The sequence below is a fragment of the Myotis nattereri genome, assembly GCF_964212035.1.
Source record: "Myotis nattereri genome assembly, chromosome: 7".
In the NCBI taxonomy this organism is placed as follows: domain Eukaryota; kingdom Metazoa; phylum Chordata; class Mammalia; order Chiroptera; family Vespertilionidae; genus Myotis; species Myotis nattereri.
The window spans coordinates 17,016,321-17,030,358 of NC_138082.1; the positions used below are offsets into that span (position 1 = coordinate 17,016,321).

A 14,038-nucleotide genomic window follows, 5' to 3' on the forward strand; every position below is an offset into this window, starting at 1 on the left:
ATAAATCTAAACACTATGACTAAATTTAATGACATAAATGGATCTCATAAATATAATATGTAGACAAAGAAGCCTGATGTAAAGAGTACAAACAATGATTCAACTTCTATAATTTATATAGGGTGTCCCAAAATTCACCCTATATAAAGGGTGAATTCAAGATTTGAATATTGCGTGAGCATTAACAACAACAAAAAATGAAAGCCTAATTTTACTTGGTTTATTGAATCAGATTCTAATATATATTGCCCTTTGATTTCAATCCTTCAATTTGATAAGCATTACCAAGTACCAATTATGGCCCAGGAGCAGGGACAATGAAGACCAATGAAGACCACGGCTTTGCGTATGTGCCAGCAAAGCCATGGAGGCCATTTACCTGATGTGCTATTCCATACATAACCCTATACTGTATACTTTCTGAATCAATAAATATTTATGATTTTTAATTAAAACCCTGTGTTTTCTATCAAAATTACTTCTTGCGTGAATTTTGGGACACCCCATATAAAGTACAGAAATAGCAAAGCTGACCTATGGTGTTAATGTTCAGGATAGCAGTTACCCTTGCCATGGGGGCACAAAAGGGTTTCTGGTTCTGGTACTATTGTGTTTCTTCTTGATCTGCCTGACAGTTACACCAATGTTGCATTTGAAGAAACTCACTGGGATTTACACTTATCTTGATGTACTTTTACCCTACATATGCTATATTTCAACACGATGGTTTGCATTAACAATCATTAAGTCATCCAAAACTCTCATTTTGCTAATTACAATTTAGCACTGCTTTTTCTCTTCCAAAAAAATACAATAAATGCTTCATAAAGAAAGCAAACAATATTTCTACATAATGTTGTAAAATTACTATTTTCCTACATATGAGTTTTATTTAATGTCAAATTTATCAAGTTGTCAATTATACACAGTAAAATTCATCCTTTTAAATGTACTGGACTATGACTTTTGACAAGCACATACATTCGTGCAACCATCACTGCTATCAGGATGCAGAACAGTTTCATTAACCCCCAGGTTTCCTCATGCCTTTTTGTAGTCAACCTGATGCCTCATTGCCCCAGCCTCTGGTAACACTGGTCGAGTTTCTGTCCTACAATTTGCCTTTTTCAGAATGCCATATAAATAGAATCATACAGTATGTATTCTTTTAAGTACAGCTTCTTTCATTTAGAGTAATGTTTCTGAGACCCACCCATGTTTGGTGTATGTCAGCAGTTACATCCTTTCTATTGCTGAGTAGAGTTACAGTGTATGGATATACCATAACTGAAGAACATGTGAGTAATTTCCAGTTTGAAGTGATTCTGAATTAAACAACTACATTCATACTTAGGTTTTTGTATGTGTGTGAGTGACACATTTTGTTTTTAAATCCCACTTGGACTTTTACTTTCACAAAATATTTTATTTGTTGCCTTTAATCTATGGTAATTCTGATATCTAGAGCTTATACCAACCAGTTCAAAATAATATAAAATCAGAAAGTGAATCAAATAACAAACATCTTATAAAAATACATCAACTTTTACAAATTCCTCCCTTAAAATATTTCTTTTTAAAATTATCTACAGAATTGAGAATGAACTATTTTATAAAAGTGCTGACTTAATTCAAAATTAGTTAATTCTGTTTGATTGTATAAAATTTAGAATAATTATATTACGAATTTGGATTTGAAGTCATAATCAATGAAGTGAGAAGAGGTAAGAAATGTGGCTTGAAAAGTAAAGTGTTTTATGTCTTCCTAATTCCCTAATTTAACATATTATAAACTTCACCCAACTGGTTAGTACTTTTCATCCATGGTAATTGGGATAATTTGAGTGACAAAATGGAAACATGGTAGATGTTACCTAGCATGTTGTGGTAAAGTGGAATGGCCCGTCCAAGGGTAGTAAATGCAGTCATGACTAGTGGGACCGCTACACCTGCAGGCAATTACAGAACAGAAAACATCATTCTCCATTCACAGTGACATGCACACACATGCACCGGTGCTCACACATGGAGCCTCCAGGAAGAACATGGGAAGCAAGCACACCAAGTACCTATCCATCAGGCCGATGCAGTCTTCAATACTTGAGCCTATGCACCTGCAGAAGATCCAAATTTTAAAAATACAAGGAAAAAATTAGTCACTTAAAAAAATCAATAAGATAAATACCAATTGTGTGAAATTCTTAATTATAGTTATTAGACAATTTTGGAACACCATGAATTTGAAGGCAATGAGGAGATTATTGCTGCATGGATACACAGGAATAAATTGCAAATACCACCCACGTAGAATGCAAAGAAATATATCCACAGAAAAGGACATTTTGCTGTATTTTGTGGGTAGTTTCCAAATGCATATTGCTCATTTCTAATACTTTCTACTTATTTGCATCGTTCATGATTATATGTCTTGATGAATAACTTGATATTTCCATGGCAATAATTGGTTTCATGCATACAGTTTCATCTAAAAGCTCTTCAATTTATGTAAACACAAAATCAATAAAAAAGGAAACATATACTATTGAATATCATATAATAACCTGATGCTTAATACTCATTAAAGATTGACTTTGGCAGAAAGTGAGTTAACATTCTTTAATGCTAGTCTCATAGATATTTTACATAATCACATTATTCCATTCCTTGGCTGTGACTGTCTTTATAACATACTTATCTTTAAACATGAATTCATTTAAAAAGCAAATTAACTGGCTTCACCATATTACCGTTTATCTTGACACTCTTTTTTCAAAGAGCAGTGCCATAACAGGCAAACAAAAACTGGTTTTAAACTGCCAAAATATTTAATGTAAAAAATAACAAATAAATTAATCCTCTCCAAGGAAATGAATATGTTTAGACTCAGGTAACTAAAAATCCACTGAGATTAACATTTACTAGTAAGTGAAATAATATAAGTACACAAAATTGCAGCCCCTATAATTTCATTTTGATGTATTCTAGAAATATTCTTTTTCCATTTTCCAATGTACTTGAATTGCTTTTCTTTCTGTTTTCCCCCATCAAAAACATATAGCTCCAGTGCATTATCAAGATTCCTCATACAGCTATGATTTATAGAACTGTCTAATTCAGTGGTAATGAAAATGACTTTTTCCAAACTAAAATTTCTTAAACAGAAAAAGAAGTTGATGTTAAAATCACTGTATAATGAATAGCAAATGTATCATGCATAAAGCCAGATTGTCCATTATATTTTTAAATAACAAAACATTGGTGAACTATTACTACTACGCCCAACAATAATTATGTCACTATTTTCCTGTTTCAAAAATATATTATAACATTCAGACTAGGTAAAAGTTGGAATTGGTTTGTTTTTGTTTTGAGGATTGTTTTTGAGAAGTCAGACATTTTTTTAACATACAGGTATATGGGAAATACATTATAAAAAGTTTTTTAATATGCAAATAACTAGAGCACATAGTTTTGAATTGATACCATAATCTGTAATTAAAACCTTTTCTGAAAATGGAAAATTAACTAATTTAAAAGCTTCCAAATTGTCTTATCATGGTTTCTTCTTATTCAATTCTGAAGAACTTATTTTTTTGAAGTTCCTATTATATTTTCTTCAAAATGTTATTTTTAAATATACAGTATTGACAGTTTGGAAAATTAATAGCGTACTTATTTCCGAATGAGAATTTGAAAGCTATGGTTAGTTTGTAATCTATGTCTTTTTTTTTTAATCCTCATCCGAGGATATTTGTCATTGATATTTTAAAGAGAGTGGGAGAGAGAGGGAAAGGTATAGAAAAATATCAACGTAAGAGGAACACATTGATTGCCTCCTCCATGCCAGGGCCGAGGCTGGGAGGAGCCTGCAACAGAGGTCCATGCCCTTGACTGGAATCAAACCCAGGACCCTTTGATCCACAGGCTGGTGCTCTATCCACTGAGCCAAACCGGCTAGGGCTGTAATCTGTATCTTTATAATAATCTTTGAAAAATAGGAAAATATTTCAAAGTGAAATTAAACTTGAGGAAAAAGTGTGAATAATGAAAAATCATTCACTCATTAAAAACAAAACAAAATTGTGTTGCATGCCTACTCAGCATTCCTACCATTTTAGGGCCTGGAGGTGGAAAAAGAAAAGATGAGTTAGACATTTGCCTCTTTGTAATGAGCTCACAAGTTTTTTAAAAGTATGCTTCCATTGATCTCAGAGAACAAGGGAGAGGGAGAGAGAGAGAGAAAAATCAATGGTGAGAAAGAATTATTGATCGGCTGCCCTCTGCATGCCCCCCACTGGGGATCGAGCCCACAACCAGGGCATGTACCCTTGACTGGAATTGAACCCAGGACTTTTCAGTCTGCAGGCCTATGCTCTATCCACTGAGCCAAACCAGCTAGGGCTGAGCTCACAATTGAATGAAGAAGACAGATGAGGCAATAGGGACAGGGAAAAGTAGAACCTAGAGCATGCGACAGGAACCAGAATTTGAAGCCTCTTTGTTCAGGCACAGACATTATAAAAAACCACCAGAGGGTTTCAAAGAAGTAGCGAAACTGCTGGCTTGTGTTGTCCATAGATCTCTTTGTGGAGACTGGCCAGCTGGGAGCCAGGAAGACATGTTTGTTACGGAGACTCTTTTAGTCTATTCAAAAGATGATGGACTAAACTAGGAAAGTGGTACCTAGGATAGAAGCAGCGGGACAGATTAAAAAAAAAATATATATCTCAGAAGGTATGGGGGAAAAAAGAGAAGTTGATGGCTGATTTTTTGATGAAAGGGGAAGAAAGAGTTAAGAATGACTTATATTTCTAATTTTGAGACTAGTGCTACCATTAGTGAGAGAATGCAAGAAGAGGATCATCGTTTTCTTGGGCGTGTTGGGGCAGGAGGAGTTGCTAATTTCAGTTCTGGTACGAACTTAGTGTGGCTCTTCTATAATCCAGCAGGAAATGTTCCTCAGCAGCTAGAAAATGAATCTGTCGCTGGAGGGTGGGGGTAGAGGCTGAAGGCGCAGTGTAATAATCAATTTTGAAATAGCATACAGGAGAAAATTGAAACCATGTAAGTGAATGATATGGCCGAAGAAGAATCTATAAAGTGGAAAAAAAAAAAAAAAAGCGTAGATTGAGACTGAAACCCAAAGAACTTCAAAAACTAGTGAGTAAATGACATGCAATGAGCTCATGTCAGAAGCAGGAGGGAAAATAACAGAGTTTAACGAATTAATTACAGCATCCTTGAAGCCCAGTCAGAAGTGAACTCCAGGCAACAGGGTCATCATCAGTGTCAAATGCACGGAGAGGTCCGGTAAGATAAGAACCACTGATAGGGTTTCAGGTGTCCTTGTTGAGCTCGCTAGCATTTAGGTTGTTGTGAACTGAGAAGCTAACTGAAGACAGAGGCAGGGGAAAAGGAAGGAGAGAGAAAGAGGGGGCAGGACAGGTGCTAAAGAAAACTTGTTGAGAGACTTGTGTAGGATATTTGAGATTTAAACATATTTATGAGCTGAGGGGATAAGAAACAATGGAAGACAAAGAAGAATGAGGGCTTGGCTGAAGTGGTACTATCCTTCCTCAATACGAGTCAATGTGCATTTAAAGATGGATATTCTATTTCAACTCTGTACTTTATATAAACAACTATTTAGCACAACAAGGATATGGAATAATATGACTTTCAATAAAATTAGTGTTCTACAGTAGAACATTTATGGAAATATCAGAAAGAGAAATTATGATATATCAGTATCACATTATAAAATATCTGGAATTTCAAATATTGAGCTGTTTAATATTTGCCAGTAACATAGTTGAGATTTTTTAAAAAAAATCTTTATTGCTAATATATTTTCATAAAATCTCCAAATTCTTCAATGAAAATGGAGGAATATTTAAAAATTAAAATAGTGTAGACAATAATTCCACAACAGCCTGTCTTTCCTCCTCTCCATCAACAGAAATTATTTCACTAAATTTAAAAATTATAAAAAAGAATTAATAATAAAGAGTAAGACATAGATTAAATTTAATAATATGAAATCATGCCTCTAATACTAACAGACATTTAATAAAGTTCTTAAAAAATGCCCTTATGAAACATAAATATCCCAGTCCATGTCTAAAAACCAAATTAAATTGACATTTATCCTGGACTAGCGGCGCTAGTGAGGAAACAATAATCCCTGTCCTTATGGTCATTTAATTACATAGTAAATTTAGTTTACAAGTCCTCTTTAAAGATTTCTATCTGGCTGATTTCAAATATGAAAATCGTCCCTAAGATTTAAATTGTTGCTCATCATTACAAAATGTGGGCAAAGATCTCTAAAAGACAGATTTAAACTGTTGAAAATAAAAATTCACTGTTACTTCCTAGTGGTCCAGAGGTGTCTTGCCTATTTTTGAAGTTGGCTATCACTCACTATGTCTGATGCCCAGCAGGTGTTCAATGAGAAAAGACTGCTAAACTATAGTCCTTTGGTCAAGACAAAAAGAGACAACATTATTGTTTTCTTTTCTCTAGGAATATTAGTGAGAATCTCCTGACAGGTGCTAAATGGATCACCTACTTTTAAGAAAGTATCTAAAGAACTTATTAGAGCCAATTTATCTAATGCACTTCTAGAGTAGTACATGTGCTTTCAAGGTATTAAACAGATAATTTCATTTTCAGAAAATCATTAAACAGTATTCAAAGGAAGAAGTTTCCTTCTTAAAAAAATAAGTGATTTGAAAGACTATGTCCATTAACTTTGTTCTTGAATGATCTGGCTGACATAATATTGGCATATGAAAGAAACGCTGTTTTCCAAAGTGGAGCTGGCCTGGTGTGCTCACACTTCCTCATAGGGTAGTAATTACAAGTGTTTCGGAATAAAAATAGTCACTCGTCCCATCATGCCGCTGCCCTTGCGATCTTTGTGGGCTGCGCAGAGCACTCCACTGCTTCAGCGACAGATCTCAAAGCACAGGGCTTCCCAGCAGTGCTGAACGGAGGGGACTCAGGAAGCACATTTCTAAATTCTGTTGTGTGGCTGGGGCCACAGAACTTTCATGAAGTGAGTGAACCCCGATCACATGGAGGCTATCAGGAAAACAAACAAACAAACAAAACAGCACTTAACTAAATAAAAGCAAAACCAGAAATCCTTCAGTCGCTCATTACAGAGCCCATGTACCTTGGAAGATCCCAGGGAGTATTCTACTCAAGTTCTGTGTCCCCACCGTTCTGTAGCAGTGAGTTTAAAAACATCTTTCCATTTACTGGCAGTTCCCAAATGATCTGGTCAGATTTGTTCCCTGTTACACCTGCCTACTCCCTTTTGGCTGGCATCCACCTTTGGTTGTTGTAGTAAATTGGTATCTTCATTGCCTCTCCTTCTACTTCCCCCCATGATATGTGCCTTCTTTTATTGTATGATAATGATTTAAAGGGGCCGAGAGGAAGACACACCAGTGACACACGCAGACTGGGGCTCTGTGATCTCACTTTCATTTCCCTAATGGCTTCCTTGTAATTAGATTCGCAAAAACAGCAAAAGGCCTCCTTTTGAATGGCAACAGCTGTTGACATCAACATTATATTAAATAATTTACTGGTTTAATTTTAGCCGCAAAACAATAAAACCCTCTTGTGGATGATTATTTTAGCGGCAAAGTTTTCCCTTTCAGCTGCTGGTGCTTCTGCTCCAGCGGTACCAGTGGTTTCTTCGTGAAATACTCTTAACCCACGCGTGCCAAAAACTCACCAGGGGAGCAGTTTATGCCTTCTAGTTTCCTAGAAGTACAGTATCTGTGTGACTACTTCAGTGCCCTCACCCTGTGTGCTTATATCTAAACCAGTGAGTGGCATTAGCTCTTCCAAGCTGAATTTGAATTTGAATGGCACAATATGGCATTACCTTTGAGGACCTGCCATTTCACAGAGTGACTTAAACTGATTCCTTGACCTGAAGGAAACTGTAGCAGCATCTGCAAATTAATGCTTTCTTGGCAGAAGATAATGTTGTTTGCTTCACTTCTCCAACATCCCCTAAGAGCTAGCCCTTAATCTGGTAGAAAATCTCTTTATGGAATCTCATGCTTTCCTGCCAGAAATAATGTAACCAAGCTAATTCTCAACAAGTGGATGCGTTTGTACATGTGTGTGCACATGGGTACTCACAAGAGAGATGAGGTTTTATGGACAGAAAGGAGATAGAGCATGTGAAACTGCTCTCGACTCTAAAATTATTCACATTCTGGAGAAAAGAAAAAGAAAATATCTTACTAGCACAGATTTGTTGAAAATAAAAATAGTTGTTGGGGTTTGTTAGGTAACTGACATTATTTCCATTATAGTGCAGTAGTTTTCTTCTTTCTGTAAAATGTCTTTGTTATTCAACCGTTATCAGTATCAAAGATAAATCTACTTTTTATTTATTTTATGACATCTTTTTGAAAAACAGAAAAATGTGTGTCCATCTTTGAATTGTCCTACATCAAACAAAAAAAAAATGTCTCAGTTATAGGTTAACCTGTAACACAATTATTTTCAAAAGAAGCACTCTTAATTTTATTAAAGCACATGTTACTAAGTTCTCTTTTTTTCTGCCCCTACTACTTTTGCTTATATTTTGTTGATGGAGTAATCCAAGGCAGTATTTACCAGAGAGAGCTAACCTTACTTTAAACTGGTTGTAGCAACAAAGAAACAGAAACAGAAAGCCTCTGCTGAAGATTTACTAAGCACACATCTTAAAAGTATGATTACTATCTTGTCTTTTCTGATAGCTTCAATCTCCTATAAATTTGAAAGAATTTTCACACTCCATACAAAGTACACCGGACACCAGCTTCATGAAGACGTCAATAAAATAGTGCTGGTTAAATGGAAATATTTCAAAGGGTATACATTTGCTTCCTTAAACCATTCTCTTAGAAAGGATTTTTCTTAAAGCCAACATGTTAAATATAAAGATGAATAGAATTTTGTATGAGAACACTACACACTTTGTAGCCTGTGTCAGGGATGCAGGCATGGGCGTGGGCCTTTGGATTAGCAATACACACAAGCCGGGGTGGGGTCCTTGTCGGCCGATGCTTACCCCTGCGTGCAGTTGGGGTGGCAGGGGTGGCACTCCCGGTCCTGATCCGCATACTTGAAAATGAAACTGTTTGCCCCCTGTAAGCCATCTGGACATTTTTCCACACAGTTTGGGCCATCCTTAAAATGGGAGCACTTTGTACAGTTGTCAGGTCCCTGAAATGTGAAAAACAAAATTAAATAAAATAAACAAAGAGAAATAGGTGCCATTTACTCTGAAATGTCTTCAGTTGGCTTAGATACCGAGACTTGAGTGGGCAGTCAATACACCTCGATGGAATTGGGGAACATTTTCAGTAATAAAATGGGGATGTAGCTCTTGTAGCTTTTTCGATCAGCAACATTTCCCAAGGACTTTTCCAGAACACCAGTATTTTCATGATTCAGGAAATCATGACTGCTGAGGTTCAATCAAACACCTGTCTATATCTCTATTTTGATGTGAGACTTAGAGCTTTGAAAAAAACAACAACAAATTATCCGATGACACCTAACCCGTATTCAAACTGAAGAGTTTGCTATTGGAAACGTCTTATTTCCTACCAGAAAAGAATACTTCATATGCTTCCAATTTTAACACCTGCTCATGGGTACTTAGGCACATAATGCCTTCTATTATACAAAATCATTTACTGTGCAAGTATGCTCAGTGGCATGACTTATTGTACAAGACAAGAGACATGCTGATGTCTGCTTGCAGAACACAAGAATATAACTTACTATGAGTAAATTAGGCAGCTACAGTGGCAACTAGAAATTATTTTTCTATAAAATTGTAATGCAAAATAATATCCAGGTAAATCAAAAGTTATAAAAATTATGAAACTAAAATTAAATTCACATTTAAACTTTAAGTACACTATAATAAGACAAATTGTTTTTGTGTTTATTTTTTTCAAGTATCTCAACTATTTCATTGTGTTATCATTATACAAATCCTAATATCCTAAGCTGAATTAACTAAAAAATGTCTTTCTTGGCAAATCTCAAAAGAAATGAAATGTACTGTTTCTCCACCTCATTTCAATGAAAAAGAATTTAAAGAAATATATGTATGTCTAACGTTTATTCTTTTATCATTATATTCCTAAAGCTTTTAAGAACCTAGGTTCAGTGAATGAACTGAAATGCAATAACATAAAACATAGGTGAATGCACTATTCTTCCTTATCTCTGATTTTAAGCTACCCCTGTGCTCAGTAAATTAGACAGACAACTATAAGATAGACCACATCCTGATGGAAACAATGCATTTTTTTCCTCAGTGACAATGTTTATCCCAAGTAGCAATTGTAAGAGACAAAACTGCTTTTCACCAGTAACCAATTCTCTTCCACTTCCAGTTACATGGCATCTTGAAATTCTCTTCTCACCAGAGGTAAGGCATATTTTGCTTTGCACAATGAAATTAAATAGCAGGCATTTCTAGAACTGACTATGCTAAACTCTTCAACCTTCTCTTTTCCTGCTTCTGTGATGCAGGGACACCATGTAATAACAGAATGATTTAAATAAACTAATAAACTAATTATTTACTAGAAGAATTTATGCCATAGGAGCCAGCATGAGGAATATAAAGAGCATGGATTTCTCTAGCAGCCTGACATGGTCAGAGAAGATGGCAAATTCTTGATTACTCTAAATATACATTTCCAAAGTGTCAGTCTCTCTAAAAGAGATTTTATTATTCTATGACTCATGGTGTCTGAATATGTTAGTTTTAAAAGAAGTCTTATAACAATATATCTTTAATAACCCATTATGAAACTTTATTTCCCTGTGTTTGTTCATGACATTCTTTACAAAATCTCTATTTCCCATGCTGTGGATAAAATATATTTTCCATTACTACCCTTAGTGGCTGCATATGCCCTTTGCATACATACTTAGGGATCATTAAGTATTAAACTGTCTTTTAGACTGGTTCTTCAGGCCAAATCACACCACTTCTTTTTCTCAGAGGTCTGATTTTTCCAAGTTTTCCACATCCTTCTTTAGATGAAGTTCCAGTACGGCTCTTGGGGTCTAGTGGAAGTTTGGAGGGCTCAATTATTTTTTTTTTCTACGTTACTTAAGTGATGAATGAGCACTGTGGCAGAAAAATTAATAATATTTAATTTTAAAATAAATTCTTATGGAGAAATGTTGAGGCCTTGGCTACAACCAAATGTTGGTCCCTAAGTCATCTACTGAGAGATGACTCAATACACAAATGGACTGGAAATTTGTCTAATAAAGGATGGATATGACACTTTGGAATGACAAACACATACCAATTTCATTATTAAGATAAAGCCTGAACATTGGGACTCAAAGGGAAGACTGAAAAGTAATGATCATTTTCTCTGTAAGGCTAACTTCAAACTCTACATATGTCCATTTACCCATGAAGACCTTCCTGATCCCACACCCTCTACCACACCCTCTCCTAAAATTTACATAGCTCTATTTTCCTCTTTGCCATAGTATTTATCACACTGCTTAAGACTTTCATTTGTATTTGCCTTCCTCCTTCTTTCAATGGACCTTCACAATGCCATAATAGTTAAATAATTAAACATAGAATGTTATAGTTGACCTCAAAACAACACCAACTTTCACATTTTCAAATCTTTGCATATTTCTGCATTCCAGATTCTTATTCAAAGCATAGCTCAAACATCACTTCTCTATGGCCTGCTTTGATGGCCTACTTTCCATCCCAAAGACAGATTTAGTTTCTCCCTCAACTATGTTCCTATAACAATCTTATATTATAAAAGCCTAATATTCTAAGTGTCCAGTCGAGTTAGCTCTTCAACCCATCAAAGTGTAATATGCTAATGATATGCTAAGGTCACTTAACCACTTGCTATGACATGCACTGACCACCAGGGGGCAGACACTCCAACTGATAGGTTAGCTTGCTGCTGGGTTCCAGCCCATTGGGACTAAGCAAAATGGGCTGGACACACCCGGGAGCCCTCCCATGGTCCCTTCCCAGCAGGCCAACCTCCCGTGTCTTTCCCTGACCCTGATTGTGCACTGGTGGCATCCCTTGGCCTGGCCTGTGCCCTCTCACAACCCAGGATCCCTCAGGGGATGTTGGAGAGCCAGTTTCAGCCCGAACCCGCAGGTCTGGCTGAGGGACCTCACTGGTGCACGAATTTGTGCACTGGGCCTCTAATTTATATGCATTTTAGTTTATCAATTATTTTGCTTCAAGCTAATTACTTGTTCATCTCTGTTTTCTTTTCAACACTGTGTAGTCTTCAGGGTCAAATCCATATCTCCTTTTTGAATACATAATCTGGGACTTAAATATTTAAGAAATTGAATTTTTACATATTTTACCTCCATTACCAAACTTAAAAGTCTCTTGAGGGTGAAATATCAAACATGATCCCCCGTTACATGCTATAACCACCTATAGAATGAATGGATAAGCAATACCGCATGACACAAACACTCATACATGAAACTCAATAAGGCAACACAAGCACAGATGTCCTCAGGCTTACCGGTCCATGGCACGTGAGGATGCCATCCTCCATCTTCTCACACTGGGGGTCACACTCCACACAGATGGAGCTGTTCGCAAACTCTCGGAACTCTCTGTGAAAACATCAGCTGCATGAGGTGGTGTAAGCAAACAAGCTGTCAATTTAACAAATGAAATAACATCTGCTAAGAGTCCTATTGGCAGAGTAAATTCTAGAGTTTGTTTCTCTCTGTGCCAGGAGCATCAGAATCATTTCCCTGTACATTAAGGAGTAAGTTCTCCATTAGGAGGGAAGATAAACGGCAGCCAGATGGCTCTCCTTGCCCTCCACTGGGTTCAACGATAGACTCATTCAGGAAACCTCTCACTTGTGAGAGATACTGTAGCCATTTCAAAAAATAAAGCAAGTATAACTCTTCTGATGACACAGCAGAACCGTTTTAACTTTTGAAGTGAGGCTATCTCTATAAAATTTTACTCTTGGTGGAAACTTTGTTATTTTAAACCCTGAAAGGACTATTGTATTTTTCTTGTTGCTAAGTTGCATGAATGTTCTCCACCCTTGTCCTTCAAATCCCAAGACTGTTTAATTTATTTTTGGTGCAACTTCAAAAAATGCTTTGATTTCTTTTCTTCTTTTAAAATATCTGCCATAGAGAATTAGAGAAAAGATCCTTTTACGGTAGATTTTATTTTCTCAGATTATTGATCTAATGTCATAACATTTTTTTTTCAGTTTAAACTCCTTTTGAAGTAATTCTATATGGCATACAATAAAAATAGTTTAATGGTAACATTCTAAAACTTTCTAATTAAAACCTGGAATGATGATGATACCTCCTCACACCATTATGTATTGTGACTATTTGAATATTAAATGGTATCCATATAAGTTTGATAATCCATATCTACTCTAAAATGTTCATTTTAATAATTGGTTATCAGTCATGTCCAATATGTTTAAACTATTCTATTCCCACTACTGTGTGAGTGGGTGCGGTACTGGGCAAAGGTAATTTAGAATGTCATTAACAAAACCTGACTAAATATTTATAGCTACTGCATTGTTTTGTGCCTTTGTACTATGAGCTACCATTCCAACCTAATAGCATTGCAAATATCGCAATTATGGATTAATTAGGTGATAAATTCAAATTTATTTTTCCCTTGAGTGAAATATTTCCTTTTTTTTTCATAGTAAACTATCTCATTTGGTTACTGTAAAGCCTTAATAAATGACAGAAGTCCAAAGCATGTGCTCTATTTTCTTTTGGATAGATTAAGATGACACCTACTCCAAGGCAAAATAATTAAATTTGGTTTTCAAAATGAATAGCATAAATCAATGGTTTAGTTATGTATAAATGCAAATATTTAATTACATGGATTTAACATTTTTAAAGTGCTAGTTTGCTATGGATTAAATGTTTTATGAATTTTCTCATGTCTAAAATTGCAATTAATTGAAAC

General features: G+C 35.6%; 1 protein-coding gene across 1 annotated transcript in view; it reads right to left on the reverse strand.

Annotated features, from left to right (window-relative positions):
• ERBB4 (erb-b2 receptor tyrosine kinase 4) overlaps positions 1-14,038 on the reverse strand; it is a 925,368-nt gene that overhangs the window by 233,140 nt on the left and 678,190 nt on the right. The window contains exons 14-17 of the mRNA XM_081095735.1: positions 12,588-12,681; positions 9,089-9,243; positions 2,070-2,114; positions 1,875-1,949 (exon numbers count right to left, since the gene is read on the reverse strand). Coding sequence (XP_080951861.1) covers positions 1,875-1,949; positions 2,070-2,114; positions 9,089-9,243; positions 12,588-12,681 — 369 coding nt within the window. The remainder of the gene's footprint in view (positions 1-1,874; positions 1,950-2,069; positions 2,115-9,088; positions 9,244-12,587; positions 12,682-14,038) is intronic.